The 20,269-nt window shown below is 37.5% G+C and overlaps 2 protein-coding genes across 3 annotated transcripts; one reads left to right on the top strand and one right to left on the bottom strand.

Moving 5' to 3' along the window:
• Positions 1–9: 9 nt before the first annotated feature.
• atp6v1e1a (ATPase H+ transporting V1 subunit E1a) lies at positions 10–3,662 on the top strand. Its single transcript, XM_067437276.1, has 9 exons — positions 10–212; positions 784–849; positions 970–1,079; positions 1,159–1,225; positions 1,329–1,418; positions 2,610–2,678; positions 2,759–2,853; positions 2,937–3,024; positions 3,113–3,662. Exons 1-9 carry the CDS (start codon positions 180–182, stop codon positions 3,173–3,175), a joined length of 681 nt encoding a protein of 226 aa, XP_067293377.1. The 5' UTR covers positions 10–179; the 3' UTR covers positions 3,176–3,662.
• On the bottom strand, positions 3,645–19,991 carry slc25a18 (solute carrier family 25 member 18). 2 transcript variants are annotated; one of them, XM_067437274.1, is made up of 10 exons: positions 18,765–19,991; positions 17,252–17,446; positions 17,004–17,126; positions 14,189–14,244; positions 13,950–14,040; positions 11,697–11,812; positions 11,283–11,475; positions 8,929–9,098; positions 5,791–5,866; positions 3,645–5,667 (listed from the first exon to the last, which is right to left on the bottom strand). In XM_067437274.1, exons 2-10 carry the CDS (start codon positions 17,269–17,271, stop codon positions 5,526–5,528), a joined length of 987 nt encoding a protein of 328 aa, XP_067293375.1. In that variant the 5' UTR covers positions 17,272–17,446; positions 18,765–19,991; the 3' UTR covers positions 3,645–5,525. The 2 variants fall into 2 exon arrangements, with proteins under 2 accessions (XP_067293375.1, XP_067293376.1); XM_067437275.1 differs by having other exon boundaries at positions 17,252–17,394.
• Between the last annotated feature and the right edge of the window lie 278 nt (positions 19,992–20,269).

Here is a 20,269-nt window from a genome sequence, read left to right as displayed (position 1 = left end):
ACGCTTTCATCCTCGTCAGCTGACGTTTAGCGGAACTGTAGTTTAGTGCTGCCGCATATTCCACTAATACAGCTAAAGTACTAAATAGTTTAGATTAGTAGTTCCAAAGTTAGTCCTTCAATCGTTCCCGTGACAAATCCCTCTTCATATCAAAGTCAGTGCCTTAAAAACAACATAACATGGCGCTCAGCGATGCCGCGGTACAGAAACAGGTAAGAAAACCCATTTAACAAGTTTATACTACATTTAGAGGTTATATTTTTAAATTAACTATTCTATTTAACATCAGGTAAGTATATAAATAAAAAGGAAACTGCAGGCACTAATCATGTGGGTTTTAGCTGATATTCAGTCGTATACAAATGCTTTAAATGTATTGTCATTTGTATTACATGATGAACTTTTCTAAGGTGTTTTGAAAGATGCCTATACATAAACCGAATTATTATTTTATCTTGTACTTGTAGCTAGACATCTGTTTTTATATCGCATTCAATATGAGAAGAGCAAATGCATTTTCTCAATTCTAGATTTTATGAATTCATATTCTGTGAGTGTTTATTGCTGTGAATTGTAATGCCAAAAGGGGAAATCTGTCCTTCAGCTGTCCAACGCAGCTCCATGGACTTTCCCAGCACTGATTCAAGTTCAACATTTCTTTCAGTCTCGTTTCCCCATCAGTTTCTACCCTCGTCTAACTTTATTTCCGTGCATCAGTGGTCTGACGTTGTAACAGCCTTGTTTTTCTTTTTTATTGACACTGATCTCATTGCATCTCTCCAGATCAAACACATGATGGCCTTCATTGAGCAGGAAGCAAATGAGAAGGCAGAAGAAATTGATGCAAAGGTAACACAAATGTAATGATTAGCATAAGTGCGTAGATATGTCCAATTTCTCTAGAGCATTCTATCATCTATTAACATTTGTTATGTATCAGCTTAAAGTCGTGTGTATTGCGGTTTGCAGGCAGAAGAAGAGTTTAATATCGAAAAGGGACGACTGGTACAGACTCAAAGATTGAAGATAATGGAGTACTATGAGAAGAAAGAGAAACAGATTGAACAACAGAAGAAAATGTGAGTTTAAGTTCTATAAATGTGTATTAATGGCCATATTTATTGGCATATTTAATAATGTGTCTATTAAAATTCACAGCCAGATGTCGAATTTGTTAAACCAGGCAAGACTGAAGGTGCTCAAAGCCCGTGATGACATGATTAAGGTGTGATGATGATGTGATTTTGACATTTATATAGTTTATGCTTTTGTAGAATTACAAGAAATCCATCTCTTTTTCATTTTTTTCCTTGTGTGATTCTTTGCAGGATCTCCTAAACGATGCACGGCAACGGTTGACCAACATTGCCAAAGACCCAAATCAGTACTCAACACTGCTAGAGGGGCTGGTGTTACAGGTCAGCTATGGTCCAATTAGCAATGTTAGCTTTTTTATATAGTTTTTAAAGTACATTCTAACAGTCATATCACACACACAAAAAAAATTGTGTATCATTCTTATTTTTATTTCTGCGCTACTGAGAGAAACTATTGGGTGTTGTTGATAGTCAGTTGACAGATTTTGTATGGGTAATAGACTGAAAATGTGTTTATTTAATAGCAAACTATATAAATCAAGAAGCAAGTAATGTATAAATAATATATAGGTTTTGTTATGTATTAATTGATTTTTGATTTATTCATTTGTTTTATTAGTTTAAGGGCTTTGAGCACCTTAAGTCTTGTCTGGTACTCATTTTTTTTATTTATTAATAATGTAGTAGGTCTATTATTGTTAACTTAAACTTTTTTTAAATCATTACTTGAAATAAACTTGAAGTAAACTAGAAAATGGAAGTTATTTCCTCAAATAAAGGCAACATTTCTCATTTGGAAAATAACTAATTATATAAACTAAAACTAATAAAAATGACAAACACAAAACAAAATTGCTACAACTTTAACTTGACAACAGAATATAAAAAAAATAATAGTTCAAAATATTATCAAAATTAAAATAGTATATTAATGATACTAACTATTACTATTTTAACTAAATTAATGGTTTTTTATTTTAATATACTTTAAAATGTAATGTCTTCCTGTGAATTTACCTGAATTTTCAGCATCATTACTCCAATCTTCTGTGTCACATGATTCTTTAGAAATCATTCGAATATACTAATTTATTAAATTATCAATTTAAAACCTTTTCAGGACTCTTTGATTAATGAATAGTTAAAAAAAGAACAGCATTTATTTAAAATAGAAATCTTTCATAACTATACACTAGGGTTCAAATGTTTGGGGGTCAGTATTTTTTTTTTTAAAGAAATGAAAACTTTTATTATGCAAGAATGTGTTAAATTGATAAAAAGTGACAGTAAGGAAGATTTACTTTGTTACAAAAGATTTCTATTTTGAATAAATGCTGTTTTTTTCCAACTTCTTTTCGTCAACAAATCCTGAAAAAAGAATCACAGGTTACAAAAAAAACAATTAAGCATTTATTTAATATCTATTTTTTGTTTTATTTTATAAATCATTTATTAATAATAATAATAATAATAATAATATAATTTAATATTTTATTCACTTTGCTTCTGCAGGGATTTTATCAGCTGTTGGAACCCAAGGTTATAATCCGTTGCAGAAAGGAAGATGTAGCGATGGTGCAGGTGAGCTATTTTCCATATCAATCCATTTACGTGATATTTTTACAATGTGCATATCAGCTATACAAACCCGTTTATTCTAGGCAGCCGTTAAGAAAAACATCCCTATCTACAAAAATGCTGTAAAGAGTAATATTGAGGTGGGCATCGACGAAAACAGCTTCCTGTCCCCTGACATGTAAGATCACTTCAACACTCATTTTGCTATAAAATTCTTACTTATATATTCTCAAAATGTTTGTTCATGCTTTGCATCATAAGTTCAGGAGGTGTTGAAGTTTATAACGCTAATGGCAAGATCAAGGTGTCCAACACACTGGAAAGCAGACTAGAACTTCTAGCGGAACAGGTAGAGAAAACAATCACATTTTACAACAGGAATAAACAGCTTGTATTTGTGAACGTCCTCCTCATATTATTTATTTCTGCTTTCACAGATGATGCCTGAGATCAGAGTGACTCTTTTTGGTGCCAACCCAAACCGCAGGTTTATGGATTAGTGGACTGTTATTAATAAACTTTAATGGTAGTTGGTGAAATTCAGAAAACATGTTAAAGTGATAAGGAGTTCTGATGGGAAGTTTTATCTTTTTAAGGTGACTGGATTTTGGCTGGATCATGTTCCAGCAATTTATCTTTCTTGTGTGTTTTTGAAATGAATGGCTCATATGTGCTTGTGTTACCTTATACCTCTCCTTTGAGTGTTTATTTAGTGCTTTCTGTTTAAATATCATGTCACTGGTAGGGAAAGTGGACACCTGACATCTTATCTCAAGCTGTTTGAACAAAGAGCTATAAGCACTCAGGAATTTGCATTCTTATTGCCTTGAATGTTGTTAGCTAAACTAGCAGCCTAACAGGTTTTCCCTGGAAAATGGAAATCCTTATTTAATATCTTAAAAACATGGATGCCTCTGTGGTTTTCTATGTATTTTCATTTGTAGTGCAATTGCAAATACTACAGATAAATAAATCAAATATATTTTATTTGTATTCTGAAGCATTCCTGTGCCCGTTACAATATAAAAAATGCATTGCTTGTTGGTTACACTTTATCCACCTTACAGGAAAGAAATCGTACTTCATCTGACAGAGGCTTACAGATAATGCTACATATACCTCAAACATTAAAAACATGCTGCCCTCTTGTGGTAATCAAACATATGAGATGCAAATTAGCATCAGTTGTGGAGCACAAACAATGTTTTGCATAATCAAATGACTCCAGACCATATTTTCAAAAAGACTTAAAAAGCAGAGACGCATATATCAGTCTTGCATAGTAAATATGTACTGATTGCTTATCAAAATTATTTAGTATAACTTCTCAAAAATCAGGTCTCCAAGGAATAAGCCTCTCTACTTCTTGGTATTATTATAATACTATAATTTAGATCTTTTATTTTTCTGCTATTTTTTTTACAGAAGTGCACTCACAATGAAACTATTCAAGAGCTTATTTCTCTTTATACTTTTCACTGTATTTTTTTGTTACAGTGTAAAAATATATACTTTTATATACACTATATTGCCAATTGTTTTGGGACGCCTGCTTTTACATGCGCATGACATTTAATTAAAGCTATAACTGCTTCAACTCTTCTGGGAAGGCTTTCCACAAGGTTTAGGAGTGTTTTGTGCTGTTATTTGTGAGGTCAGGCACAGATGTTGGATGAGAAGGCCTGGCTTGCAGTATCCGCTCTAATTCATCCAAAGGTGTTCTATCGGGTTGAGGTCAGGTATATGTGCAGGCCAGTCTAGTTCCTCCATACCAAACTCAACCTTATCCATGTATTTATGGACCTTGCTTTGTCATGTTGGAACAGGAAGTGGCCAACCCCAAACTGTTTCCACAAAGTTGGGAACATGAAATTTTCCAAAATGTCTTGGCATGTTGACGCATTAAGAGTTCATTTCACTGGAACTAAGGGGCCAAGCTCAACCCCTGAAAAACAACCCCACATCATAACCCCCCTCCACCTACTGAAAGTTGTGGCTAAGTTATGTAGCCTACTACTTTGTGGATGAGTTGCTGTTCCCAAATCCTTCCACTTTTTTTGATTTGGAGGGATGTCCCAATACTTGGAAATATAGTGTATATATATTGTAATTCTTTAAAAGCCACTGGTAATGTATATTATGTTTTGTAATTTCTTTTTAGTCAAAAACTTGAGTGGCAAGGATAAGGCTTTGTGCGTTTAAATGTATTGCGCACTCAACAAAATCATTTAAAGAAGCGTTAAAAAATATCAAGCTGACGTTATATAGCCTACAAGGAATTTTGTCCCACAGAGGAACATGCAAAAGGAAGACAAGGCCTCCACAGCGAAGCACAGCAGTCTCTTCAGATATAGAGACTGAGATTTACTGAGAGACGAGAATTAAAACAGCAAACAGATTAAGTCAACAGACCCTGCATACTCTTTTTTTTTTGGCCAAAATATACATTTGGAAGATCTGGATCCATTTCAACTTTAATTTAAGTCATCGACCGTGTTCACAACAGACCAATCAACCGTGAATCATGTTGGTTTCAAACTGATTGTAACTATGGGCTTTAAAAACATAAAAATAACCCTTGCAGGACCCTGTCTAACATAAAGAACCCTGTTTTTTAGGTTCTTGGTTAGTGTGCAATATAGGCTTTTATGTTAGAATTACACAACCTTCCTCTGCTCTTCCAAAGTGTCTGAACCTCCTTTGGTTGGGTACGTGAATTTCTCTCCATCTTTACCTTGTCGCAAATAAAGTCCAAGACCTTCTTATTTTCATTGTTGCAGCTTCTTTCATCTCTTGGCCCATGTAGAAACAGTAATGCGTGTATGATGATTGAGGTGACATCACCTGCCGCTATCCCAGCAGGCCCAGCACATGCTCGCCGATGCCCAGGAAGTACACGCCCTGAGCGATGCCGAAGAGCGGAGCGATGACCAAAGCACGACACGCTGCTCCCTTGAGGAATGCGGCCGGTCCCTCTCGTTTTAAAATGCGTCTGTGAAAATTAATAAAAGTATTAATGCCATAAATTGTAAATATCATGATACATGAATATAGTAATTATTTAGTACCATATAGCACTCAATAAGAAGTCAATACATGCAAATAAAAAGCTTACTGTGTGCAGTCAATGATGCCTTTATAGGAGTCTTCTCCCTCTCCCTTTTGTAAGGTCTGTAGGCGAGTCTTTATAACTGAAAATGATAAGCATTAATCAACATTTAAAAGCAGATAAGGTTGTGTGTGTATATAATATATAATATAATGTGTGTAATATAAATAAATATATATATATATATATATATATATATATATATATATATATATACATACACACACACACACATACAGGTCCTTCTCAAAAAATTAGCATATGTGATAGAAGTTCATTATTTTCCATAACGTAATGATAAAAATTAAAGTTTCATATATTTTAGATTCATTGCACACCAACTGAAATATTTCAGGTCTCAAAAAATTAGCATATCATGAAAAGGTTCTCTAAACGAGCTATTAACCTAATCATCTGAATCAACTAATTAACTCTACACACCTGCAAAAGATTCCTGAGGCTTTTAAAAACTCCCAGCCTGGTTCATTACTCAAAACCGCAATCATGGGTAAGACTGCCGACCTGACTGCTGTCCAGAAGGCCATCATTGACACCCTCAATCAAGAGGGTAAGACACAAAGAAATTTCTGAACGAATAGGCTGTTCCCAGAGTGCTGTATCAAGGCACCTCAGTGGGAAGTCTGTGGGAAGGAAAAAGTGTGGCAAAAAACGCTGCACAACGAGAAGAGGTGACTGGACCCTGAGGAAGATTGTGGAGAAGGACCGATTCCAGACCTTTGGGGACCTGCGGAAGCAGTGGACTGAGTCTGGAGTAGAAACATCCAGAGCCACCGTGCACAAGCGTGTGCAGGAAATGGGCTACAGGTGCCGCATTCCCCAGGTCAAGCCACTTTTGGGCTACAGAGAAGCAGCACTGGACTGTTGCTCAGTGGTCCAAAGTACTTTTTTCGGATGAAAGCAAATTTTGCCTGTCATTCGGAAATCAAGGTGCCAGAGTCTGGAGGAAGACTGGGGAGAAGGAAAAGCCAAAATGCCTGAAGTCCAGTGTCAAGTACCCACAGTCAGTGATGGTCTGGGGTGCCATGTCAACTGCTGGTGTTGGTCCACTGTGTTTTATCAAGGGCAGGGTCAATGCAGCTAGCTATCAGGAGATTTTGGAGCACTTCATGCTTCCATCTGCTGAAAAGCTTTATGGAGATGAAGATTTAGTTTTTCAGCACGACCTGGCACCTGCTCACAGTGCCAAAACCACTGGTAAATGGTTTACTGACCATGGTATTACTGTGCTCAATTGGCCTGCCAACTCTCCTGAGCTGAACCCCATAGAGAATCTGTGGGATATTGTGAAGAGGAAGTTGAGAGACACAAGACCCAACACTCTGGATGAGCTTAAGGCCGCTATCGAAGCATCCTGGGCCTCCATAACACCTCAGCAGTGCCACAGGCTGATCGCCTCCATGCCACGCCGCATTGAAGCAGTCATTTCTGCAAAAGGATTCCCGACCAAGTATTAAGTGCATAACTGAACATAATTATTAGAAGGTTGACTTTTTTTTGTATTTAAAACACTTTTCTTTTATTGGTCGGATGAAATATGCAAATATTTTGATGAATTTTGGGTTTTCATGAGCTGTATTCCAAAATCATTAGTATTAAAACAATAAAAGACCTGAAATATTTCAGTTGGTGTGCAATGAATCTAAAATATATGAAAGTTAAATTTATATCATTACATTATGGAAAATAATGAACTTTATCACATATGCTAATTTTTTGAGAAGGACCTGTATATATATATATATATATATATATATATATATATATATATATATATATATATATGTGTGTGTGTAGACTGATAATAAAAAATTAAAATAAATATATATATATATATATATATAAACACACCTTGTGCTGAAAGTGAACATTTATATTTTCATTTCTCAGATCTGGTTACCCAAATGCAGGTACCCTCTGGCCGATTCAGTTATAGTTAGTTTAACAGCTTTAAAAAAATGTATAATAATAAAAAAACATATAAAAACTGCTATGATCAATAAGTCATGAGAACATACATTTCTTTTTAGAAGTTATACAAGCTTCAACTTTTTAAAAGTCAGTTTAATATAATTTGAATCGAAATTATATAGTCAAGTTAATTGTACTTAATTTAAAGCAGTAACTTTTACAGTGAGGGTTTCAAGGTTTTTAAACATTAGTTAAGTGTTAGGCCCTTTAAATCAGCATCTGTGTCATTGCTGTTTAAAGTTACACAGGAATAATGGAATTAATGAAAAACTAGGTTATAGGTTTCTCATGAGTATTTTTGTAATGTTGCAGAGAGTACTGCCAAGTCTTTAAATAAAGACTACAGTGACTGCCAGTGTTTCCACTGTCCAAATAATCCTTCTGTCCCCTTTACTCCTTTTTTTCAGTCAACAAAGAATTGTCTCTCATACGATACAATAGACAGACAAAGAACTTAAAAAGCAAACAGTGACTTTCTTCAAAGCAAATGAAATGTTTCAGTCTACACATCACATGGGGTTCAATATTTAATCACTTAGAAACAAAAGACTCAATCTGTGCCTTTCTAAATTACTGGGAGTAAGCTACTTAGAAAACAGTTTGGCAAAATGTTATCATAATTCACCACAAAACAAAAAGGCTTTTTAGTATGAACTATTTTTGGGGTCTGTTTTTCTTAAGATGATTCCTTTAAATAATCTTCAGTAGTAGAAGTAATAAGTATTTACTTAAAGAACTACTTTTTTTGTAAAGAAATGTTAAAAATGTTGAAGTAAATAAATTTATATGTACTAAGTAAATGTATATATACCAAATATGTTTGTTGACACAAGAACTCCTCTGACCAGCTGTAAAATATATATATGAATGAGTGTGTATGAATGAGTGTGTGAGAATGATATATATGTGTATGTATGTATTTAAAAAAATGTATTATTTAAATAAATTAAAATAATCAGTCTATTAGCCATACAAAATCTATATCAACTGACAATCAACACGCAACAGTAGCACAGTAGCATTGAAACAGGATTAGCAATGATTTTTACAGGCTTGGACGGCTACGACTAACTGAATGGGACATTTATCTGCATGCATTTCAAAAGGAGAGGGAGCAAATTGTGTTCCTCTACTCCTCTCTTGCCTGCATCTCACCGTCCAGGGGAGTGACAGCTACTGCTGCCACTGAGCCGGCCGTGCAACCAGCCACGAAAGACTGCAGGAAGGGGGCCCGGTCCTGGGGGTTGCTATGGCGATCCTCAGTGCGGCCTACAGCATTGAGGTTGGCGAACAGCGGGAAGTAGATCATGGAGAACGGAACGTCCCTGAACAGAGAAAGGACAGAGCTGTAGAATGTAGACATAGCTGCAGGACGTTATTGATGAAATGTTATCGATCATTGGAATGTGTCTGATTGGTTTTTCAGTCTATAAATGTGAAATGGTGAATTTAGAAATATCATTTAGGCCATGTAAGCCATAGATGAGAGACAACAGATTGAGATGGATCGAGCTCTCATTAGAATTCCATTAAGAAGAGAATTCCGCCTACGGTTTATTAGAAGCTATGAATAACAGATCAGAACTGACAGCTGGCAGGTTACATCAGTTCAGCTGGGATTACATCACAGACCGCAGGGAGCCTGTGGGGGGAGGGCTGGTTTGGATAGGTGAGTGGGTTTATTTGTGTGGGTGGTGGTAAAGGTGAAAGGTCACTGCGACGCCTATCCATCTTTTTGTCCTGAAACAGTGCGTGTGTTTGCAGAGAGAGCAATTACTTAAGTTAGTTAAGATAACACATCACTGAAGGTTTGCAAGATTTGGATGTTGATTGGCTAACATCTTAGTTATTTGACTTAAAGGAATAGTTCACCAATTCATTCAAATTCTGTTATTATTAAAGCTACACTGTGTGATATTTTCCCCTATCTAGCGGTGAAAAGGTATATGACCATCCAGTGAATAATAGTTTCTGTTCCTCTCAATTCTGATTTCGTTTTAACTCCTACGGTGGCCGATTTAGTCCAAGATTAACATGGCAATCCCCCTCTTCACATTCGACACGGTGCCATCGAGTGTTAAAACACGAAAGGCGAAGCTTGAATTTATGGACATGTCCTTCTTTGGCTAATGTACTTTCAAGATGGAGGGGCAACATGGCGACCGGCATTCGAACCCCTCACCCGTATGTATTTTCAACTTACAAGAATTCTTTATTACTTGAAAGAAGTAAATATACATTAATGAGCACATATATTTTTTAAATAATTAAGTGTTTTTAGCTAAGAATAAACTAAAAAAGCTACACAGTGTTAGCCTGACAAGCCAGACCCACATCAAGATGTTTGGTCTGGAAACTCACCATTGACAGAGCTCAATCCGAGGGGCGGATAAACGGTTGTCTTTCAAACTCCCTCTGCACGTGATAGGATAGCGCAACCGACCAGAGCAACGAAGGTGAAACAGAGCTTGTTGATAGATTAAACATTCACCATATCCGGTCAGCAAAACTCCGAACACATCTTCCCTTTTTAAGAATGACTTCAGTGCCGTTCTTTGTTATTTTCTCAGAGAAAAGCTTAACTCCAAGTCTTCCAGAGTCGCGGTCAAAGCTGATTAGAAAGACCGCCGTTCGCCAGTTTCTGTGTTTACTAGAAGCACGCAACTCGGCCGTCGTCATTATGGCCCCGCCCACCGACTCTGTACATGATGTGATTGGCCCGGCAAGAGTTAGGCGAATACAGCTCAGAAGGGTATTGAGAGTTGCTAAACGACACTCGCGGGCAGATTAAATTTGCTGCCGCTAGGGTGCGTCTAGATTTCTAGGCCAACACAGTGTAGTTTTAATGAAAGTGGCATGTTGTTCCAAACCCGTATAACTTTCTCTCTTAACATAAAAGCTTCTTTTACAATATAATGAAAGTAAATGAGGATCGAGGCTCTCAACAAGAATTTTACCTTTTATGCCTACTTATATTCCAAGTCATAGTATTGTTTGAGGAGCAAAATGTAGGTCATTACTCAATTAAAATCTTTAGTAGTGATGCCCGACTCATGAATTAAGGCCCATTCACACAAAGGATGACAACTATAAACTATACTTTTTTAATAATAAATCTTATTCTATGAACTATAACAATAACGACACAGGGGAATTATATAATTGGAATCACTTTCAGAACAATTTTTCCAATTGAATCTTTTCCAATTTTCCAATTGAATCAAAATCAGGCAATTTTTATTTTGTTATGGAATATTTTATGATTAAAAAAGATTACACAGATTAACCCCCCTCCCCATCCCTGACATGGTTCCTTTGTTTACATTGAAAGCTCCATTACAAATTCATGCTTTGATATATGCTCAAATATATATATTTCTTTTGCATTCAACTGTACAATGAAAGTCTTCCAGGTTTGGAACAACATAAGGGGAAATAAATGAATTCTTCGTTTTTAATATACTTTATAGACCATATTCCTATAAGTTACATTGCTGATTGTGTCTTACCTCATCAGTGTAGCACCTGCACCCTTATAAAGACCCCTGAGCCCTCGGGTCTTGAGTAGATCCAGGGTGATACGAGTCGCTGAGGGTCGAGGAGAGGTGTTAGTGCCTGGCTGGGCCGCCTGAGAGGCAACCAATGAGGGAGTTGGGCCAGCAGCAGGGGCAGGGGCAGAGGCAGTGACAGTCCTCTGAGCAGCTTGTAAAGACAAAATTGTACCGGTTACAACTCAAATATTCAACATCTTTATTTTTTTTTATCCTGTAGTGTTAAACAGAAACTGATATCCGATATATAACACCATTCTTCTCAAACAGCTTCTATTATTTCTGGCTAACCTTTGTACTTAGTAAGGCATCCTAAGATAGAGACCTACATACCTCGGATGACACTCATGGGAGCATAATAAACACACTTACCCAACCTGCCAGCATCCTGCAGTTGTATTTTTAGCATTTCCATGGGGGTGGTGACTACCACCTGACAGGTTCCGGCCCCACAGCCAGAAAGGATTTCCCCCCACAGAGGTAATTTTCTATGGGTGACAGATACAATGACAGATGGGGTGAATGAGATCGTAATAGCATTTACCAAGGAAATAATTAGTCAAATGAGTTAATGCTCTGTGGAATAGTTTACAGAAAATGTTTTCTTTTAGGTAAATACTGTATTCAAATGTAAAATGTGTTTCTAGGGTTGGGATAAGGTCTTTGTTCAGAACCGATTAACCGATTAAAACAAAATGCCAGACGTTCTGTTAAAGGTTCTCACCCACACATTCTTCTGTCAATGTGGACTGAATACCATACTAAATTACTTACAGATTTGTCTACACTGCTTTCTTTACATTGCTACTGAATTCACAGCACACAACAGACAGCGCAACCAGCAAAGTCAGATACCAGAATGAATCTAAAGAGCCGGTTATTTTCAGTAAATCAGAATGTAACGGATTCCCCTGATGGCAAGTTAGAAGGTGAATCCAAGTGCAGGCCCATGGAGTATGGCGGCATGGGCAGTTCAGGGCACCCCGGAGGCACCGGCAGCTCAGGGGATCACAGTGGCAGCTCAGGAGACCATAAAAGCACCGGAAGCCCGGAGCCCTCTCTGGACTCGGGACAGGAGATGGAGCCCTCTCTGGACTGGGGACAGGAGACGGAGCCCTCACTGGACTGGGGACAGGAGACGGAGCCCTCACTGGACTCGGGACAGGAGACGGAGCCCTCACTGGACTCGGGACAGGAGACGGAGCCCTCACTGGACTCGGGACAGGAGACGGAGCCCTCTCTGGACTCGGGACAGGAGACGGAGCCCACTCTGGACTCGGGACAGGAGACGGAGCCCTCTCTGGACTGGGGACAGGAGACGGAGCCCTCTCTGGACTGGGGACAGGAGACGGAGCCCTCTCTGGACTGGGGACAGGAGACGGAGCCCTCACTGGACTCGGGACAGGAGACGGAGCCCTCTCTGGACTGGGGACAGGAGACGGAGCCCTCTCTTGACTGGGGACAGGAGACGGAGCCCTCTCTGGACTGGGGACAGGAGACGGAGCCCTCTCTGGACTGGGGACAGGAGACGGAGCCCTCTCTGGACTGGGGACAGGAGACGGAGCCCTCTCTGGACTGGGGACAGGAGACGGAGCCCTCTCTGGACTGGGGACAGGAGACGGAGCCCTCTCTGGACTGGGGACAGGAGACGGAGCCCTCTCTGGACTGGGGACAGGAGACGGAGCCCTCTCTGGACTGGGGACAGGAGACGGAGCCCTCTCTGGACTGGGGACAGGAGACGGAGCCCTCTCTGGACTCGGGATAGGAGACGGAGCCCTCTCTGGATGCTGGACGTGGACAGGAATTGGAGCCCTCTTGACTCGGGACAGGAGATGGAGCCCTCTCTGGACTGGGGACAGGAGACGGGGCCCTCTCTGGATGCTGGACGTGGACAGGAGATGTCATTTGACTCTAGACGTGGACAAGAGACGTCACTTGTGTGGTGGTAAACCTGTAGCCTCTCTCAATCAGGATCTTCACAAGGTAGTCAGTCAGGTCATGGCCAGCCAAGTCCAGAGGCTGGATGGCATGAGGCAATGCTGCTGGGTTCATGCTGGAGGTAAGGTCGTTCTGTAACGAATTCCACTTCACTGATGTCAAGTTTGAAGGTGAGCCCAAGTGCAGTTTATTTACACTCTCATGTTACAACAATGCGCTCTTGACATCTCACACCATAGAACAGCCATAAAACAAGATGAAAGTCCTAGCTGAAAGCTGCAATCGTTTATTATTATAGGTTAAAATAAATGGAGAATATCTCATGTTTTTCCATGGGTGCTCGATCATTTACATGGGTGCTCGAGTTTATCTGTGTCGGTTGGGGCAGTGTAAATATTTTCACAAAATTCTAAATTCAACGGCTAACTTGTTTGTTGGTTTTTTTGGGGGGTTTGTCAGTGCAGTGTGAATTGGCCTTTAAGCTTAGTAGTGAAGCAGTAGGATAACCATATTCATCTGCACAATCACACAGATCCGAAGCACAACCAAAACAATGTTTTTCTGTAAAATGCATGCATGTTTTTTAAAGCTGTTAGTGGGCCAAAAATGACATAGTGTACCTTTAAAACAGACAGAATAAACTAATACCAATACATTTGGGGTTGGACTAAGGTAGATTTGCATTACCCATCTTTGGAGAGCTTCTGTCTAAAGACATCATTGGCAGCCAGCTTGATGGCTTTCTCTGGAGTGACTAGTGTAAGATTTACAGCTGCACCTGTAGAGAAACACCATGAAATGTAATTCGAGAATATATACAAAAGCATATCCCACACATCCCAAAGCACTATAACAATTCAAATTGAAATAACACTGTACATGTACAAACCAAAGTCGGCACTAGATAAAAAAGAAAAAAAACATACCTCGATACATGCCAAAGTAGCCCTCCATTTTAATCGTCTTTGCCAAACAGTCCAGCCTTCATAAGACAGAAATGTTCAATATTATTAATCAAATACTACAATCTGGTTCTGAAATGAGCTAATCTTAATATAATAAAAATCAAACTTCATTAAAATCCTTGTTTGGTAAATAGAATAAAGCAACCAGTATAAATGGTGGAATATCACAGTAAACAGTAAAAAACAAAAATTTTATTGCTGTCCAAACCCAGCTAAATTAGACATTCACAACATTTCTTGAGGGAGTGAGTAATGTGTGGAAGTAAGAGCTTAAAACATGGCAGCCTGTCTCTTGCCCACAAACCACTTGGGAATTTGCTTGTTACATAAGTGTACAAAGAAGAAAGGGGCTCTTCACACATCACTACAAAGAGTACTTCTCTTTATCTCGATGCTATCACACATGCATAATGATATTTTTTAGCAAGCTACTTAAAAGGGGATGAAAAACAGATCAAACAGATCAAAGATGCAAAAGCATGTGACTCAAGTTGTTTTGCCTCATCTGAGTCATTCAAGAACCAGACGAAGGCCTCCGCCCAGAGTAAATCACTAACACATGCTGCCTTCGTGAATCAATTGTTTTTTAATAGATGCATACATGTTTTTAGAAATTGTACAATCAAACACACAAAACCATGTACACAAAGGACCATTGTAATAGTCTGAAAAATATTTTTTTTAAATGGAACAGTTTATTGCTACCTGAGAAAAAACAAAACCTAAAAAAAACATTTTTTTTATGTTTTATATCATATTTATGGATCATATGGTACGATATTGTGAGAATATGGAGCTCATACTCGAGAAGGAAAAAAATAACTTTATTCAGAGGCCACAAACTATGCAATTCCGTGCAGTTGCTGATATATGGGCAAAAAATAAGATTCTGACCATTTAAAATGTAAATCAATGAGATATTTATAACAATAGTATAGCAGATTACTTACATAAAATAGTTATAAATATCAGTTGTCACTCTGTGGGCCTTATTTTATTTATCTACGTGCATGTTTTGAAGTGCATGGCGCAAGTGCACTTAGGGCGTGTCCGAATCCACTTGGTAGTTTAACGACGGGGAAAATGGTCAGCGCGCCCACTAAATGGTCCATTGAGGGTTGTACCTAGACTATTAATGAGTCAAGGGCGTGTTTAGAGCATGATATGCAATAAACCAATCAGCATCTCATCTCCCATTCCCTTTAAAAGCCAATTGAGCTTGCAACATGGCGGATTCATTATTTACATGGCGGAATTTGCGTGTGGAAAGACTGAACGCTTCTCCAGAGAGTAATCCTTTTATATTTTTTTTGCCAGAATATATTTATTAAGTTTTGTGCATACATAAACACAAGACAAACAACCACAATGCCTATCAGAAAGCCATATCTGTGCAAAGCAACGGTTTACAAATATTTATCACTTATCTTTAAAATAAAGATATTAAAATAGGATACATGAGTTGTATAAATCATGTGATACAAGTTATTATTCAGAAATGAACAGCAGTGTCTACACATCTCAGTCATTGTCTTCTGTTAAATCTAAATCCTTGACATAATCGATAAAAGTATTCCAGATATTCTCAAAAAGTCTTTGTTTGCCTTTTAGCACGTATGAAAATCCTTTTATATTTAATATTTAAAAATGGCTGTGTGCTTCTGCGCATCCCTGTGTGTGTAATAAGCAGAGTGTACGTGCATTGAGGACCTGCCTATAGGCGCATATTACTAATGCGCTCTTTACATAACAAAGAAATATTGCCTTTTATTGCAAACAATATTTTTTTTTAGATGCCTCAAAATAGCATCTGGAAACCCCCGATTTCAGACCAACAGGCGAATAGATGGGCACAAAAGAATTTGCTATTTAAACGTGGCGCTACACGTGAAAATGATAACTGCGTCACACTGAAACTAACAAAAAACACTGCGCGCCAGCCGCCAGGTGTATGATAGGGTCCTATATCTCCAGATAATGTCCAAGTAAGATATTTAAATGCTTGGTTTTATGATCAAAGCTCTGTAGTTTTTTCCTGTGGATGCAAAACATATAATGCAATGCAATACAATGATGATTGAGATATGTACAAATTAATGTTCTGCATATGTGTGTTTTATCATATTTGATAATTGCATTTTAACATGGATTTTTTTCTAACATTCTAACATTTACTCTTTTTTTTTAAAACTGAAGATTTTACAGCAAAAATATATAGAACCTTAAAGGGTTCTGTCAGGTGCATTTATATATACAACCTTAATGTATTCCCTTCATGGGACCATTTTATGGATTTAGTAATTTAGTATTTAGGATTTAGGATTTAGTATTTAATTGATTTTGTTTGACTTTTTGATTAGATTTTATAAATTAAGCAGCAACTTATTTTTCACTAGGGAAAACAATTAAATAACCTGATAAACATGAAAATCATGCAATCATTTAAGACATTTCTCCTTATATATAGACACTTTTGGGTATAAAATGTTCTTTTAAATTGAGCCAAAAAGCTTATGGTTTTCTATAGAACCCCAATGAACCTTTTTTTCTAAGAGAGCATTCGTTATAGGCTTTAAATAAAAATAAATAAAATACAAAAGAGGTGTACGACAGCAATTATAATGACTGTTACTCCAAAACCAATTCATAATAATTTGTAAGTTGCACAACAGGTAATTTTATTGCTTTCTACCTGCTACCAGAACAAGACCCCAAACCAAGTGCATGACATGAAACGCAACATAATTATAGGATGTCATAAAGATGTTGAACTCACATTCCACTATAAACACGAGCACCCTGCTGATTTTGTAGGCGGGTCTTGGCGAGATCAATGGGAAACACGCAGGTCACGCCCACCAGTCCAGCCACGCCCCCGTTAATCAGCTTAGCAGGGAGGCTGTAAACGGCAGGAAACAAACACGCACGCACAAGACAAAAACCACACACAAAACCAAGTCAATATAACGGTTTAGATGGATCTCACAATTCTACATCCATTACCAGAGGAAGTCAAAAATTTACCTCACTTTCTTCTCGGCCATTTTGGCCAGACTTTAACTGATTTCCTCCAATTCTTCTCTCTCTGCTGCAAAAGTGCCAGAACAAACCTTCCACGGCCCACCCGGCCAGGCTCCTGGAATGGTGTGCCAACCTTCACACTCTTCCTTTTGGAGAGAACAACCACTCTTTGCTAAGAATAAATCTCCTTGGAACTGGCTATTAACAAAGATAGAAGATAAATACAATTCAGGATATATGTGGCTGCAGAATGACTTTATAGAATGACATGCTATATTTTTTCAATAAAAAAAGACTTTCAATTGGTTTCAGAATCACTGATTTTCCTTTTTTAATTGTGCTTTTCTATAGCGAACAAATAGGGAACATCCTCCCTCCTAAAGTCTCTCTAATCTTGGTGCTAATGAGGTTATGACCTCTGAATTAGCCTAGAGAAGAGAGCTAGCAGACGAGGGGCTTATCAGCATGATTTTCTTGTTCTTCAACACAGTATCAACAACATTGTCTGTAAAAAAAATCAAAATATAGACATCTACAGTAGTCTTCAAACAATTCTATTACGCTGTCAAAATCTTTTGACTAATACTAAAATGATCTAATTTTTATATCAGTATATCAATGTAGCTGTGTTTTAGAGTAAATTAAAGTACTGACAACTTTATTTGGGTGTCTGACACATAAAATTACCATGATCTTTTCTATTCAACATTCTTCTGCTGTACATACTGTATGCATTGCCGTAAAAAAGTTTATCATCACTTTTTATTCTGTTTTTACTATTTTGCTATCACATTTTAAATGGTTCTGTGGTTTGAGAAAGATTTATAAATATATATATATATATATATATATATATATATATATATATATATATATATATATATATATATATATATATATATATATATATATATATACATACATACATACATACATACATACATTTTCACAATTAGCCTACTTAATTTGGGTTTCAGATAACCCTGTGCTAGATTCACTGGAAAACACTTGAAATCTTTGTCAAGTACCTTAGGGGGAACTGCAGGATTTCTACTCTTTTTATTTTGTCACTCTTTTTCTTGCTTTCTCCTTTCCCATCATTTGTCTTAAACTTAAACCTTTTGTAACTTTTCTCTTTCTTTATATATGTTTCCACTAACTCTCATCTCATTCGGTGTACCATTCTCACTTTTATTACTTTCAATCGCTTTTCCTCCGGCATACTGACATCCTCCCTTTTCTCTATCCCGCTCTCTGTCTTTTCTGGAGCCCAGTGGCATTCTGAGCATGCCTTTACCCTCAGCACTGCTCTCTTTCAACCCTGCTCTATTCATACCCCTTCACTGCCAAAGCACAGACAAGTGAGATCTGGCCCCCCTCCCCATCCTAAAGCGCTCCCTCAGACTTTTCACAACCACCACAAACAGACCCCCCCCCCCCCTCACACAACGCCTGCATATTTGACCAATTCGCAAGTTAGAAACTCTGTTTGAGAGGATGATTATCATGTTCTTACCTCTGTCAGTGCATTGACCGGTTAGATCAAGCCGTCCACTTCCCCCCTCTGCACGATGACAATGTGTGCAGCAGCCGTAGTCAAGCACAAGAGAACCGACAGAGCCGCCACTCAGGGGCCTTTGCACAAACACAAGCATTGTCCCTCCGTGCCTAAGTCCCTCCCCCTTGTGGCGACTCCCAGTGACATAAACAGGGAATGCGCAGCTTTCCTCTAATGAAACTTGACACATTCACACATAAATACAAATAGGGACATTACACATAACTTTATCTCAACTGACAAACAAATATTATTACACTAACATAATTCTATTAAAAATGCTTAGAATGTACAATTATTTATATATTACATTTCACCCAATATTTGCTACCTTCACTGGACAGTACGGCTACCAAATTTATGATTATCGATAATCATAATAAAACAAATATATTGATGACGATTTGTCTTGCTGTAACTAACCAAAAATGCCATAACTCACATAAAATGTTATTATGCTTCTATGTATATAGAACTATCCTCAATTAATTCACCACAACAAATGCTAACCCGTTTTTCAGTTAATATGAAACAGATAATGTTAATAGAAAAGCTGGAACAAATTATTTAACAAAAATGATGAATAATAAAGAGGGATATTTAGACATTAATATAGATAGATAGATAGATAGATAGATAGATAGATAGATAGATAGATAGATAGATAGATAGATAGATAGATAGATAGATAGATAGATAGATAGATAGATAGATAGATAGATAGATAGATAGCAGTATGCTTTATCTCTTCCTGTCAACAGGGGGCGCTGGGTCCATATTTTGAAGACCAATTTGTTATTCATGTTTCAATTAATAATAAAATAATAAAAAAATGTATTAAGTTTTCCTGCTAGAAGAATAAAAAATGTTTCATTAATTCTTAGGACTTTATGTATATAATCACTACCAACAGCACTATTTAGAAACGCATTACAAATTAGGGTTAATTAACTTGTAGGCCTATGTTGCAAACAATAGCCACTACAGAGCTAATAACATCGACGTCATGGCATTAGCATATCATACGATGCGTTCCTATATGGTTAAAAAGTTAAAATCAAATAAATAATTTATGCTAGAAAAAAAGTCAATTAAAACCAAGAACGTCAGTGTAATGTATGATCAATATCCTTTCTGCTGTGCTCATCTCTTCTAGATCAAACGCGAGGATTCTCCTGTAATAACAACAGAGCAACTTCCCTTTCAACGAAATTCAAATGTGTGCATTCCCTTTAAACGGACATACCACTTCGAGCGGAGGTAAAACGTCTGACCGCATAAACCGACTAACTGCGATTGTTTTCTCTCAAAGTGACTGTATCAAGTCAACTTAATATTAAACGTATCTAATATTGCCAACAGTGATGATTGAGAAAATGTAACGAGGGTTTAGTTTGATTTGTGTTACTATTGTATTTGTTTTGGTGCGCTTAAACCCCCCTCCCCGTGACAAGTGGTAGCGC

The sequence above is a fragment of the Pseudorasbora parva genome, chromosome 25 (genome assembly GCF_024679245.1).
Source record: "Pseudorasbora parva isolate DD20220531a chromosome 25, ASM2467924v1, whole genome shotgun sequence".
NCBI classification, from domain to species: domain Eukaryota; kingdom Metazoa; phylum Chordata; class Actinopteri; order Cypriniformes; family Gobionidae; genus Pseudorasbora; species Pseudorasbora parva.
Note: the sequence above shows the minus strand (reverse complement) of the source record. Positions and strands in the feature narration are given on the sequence as shown.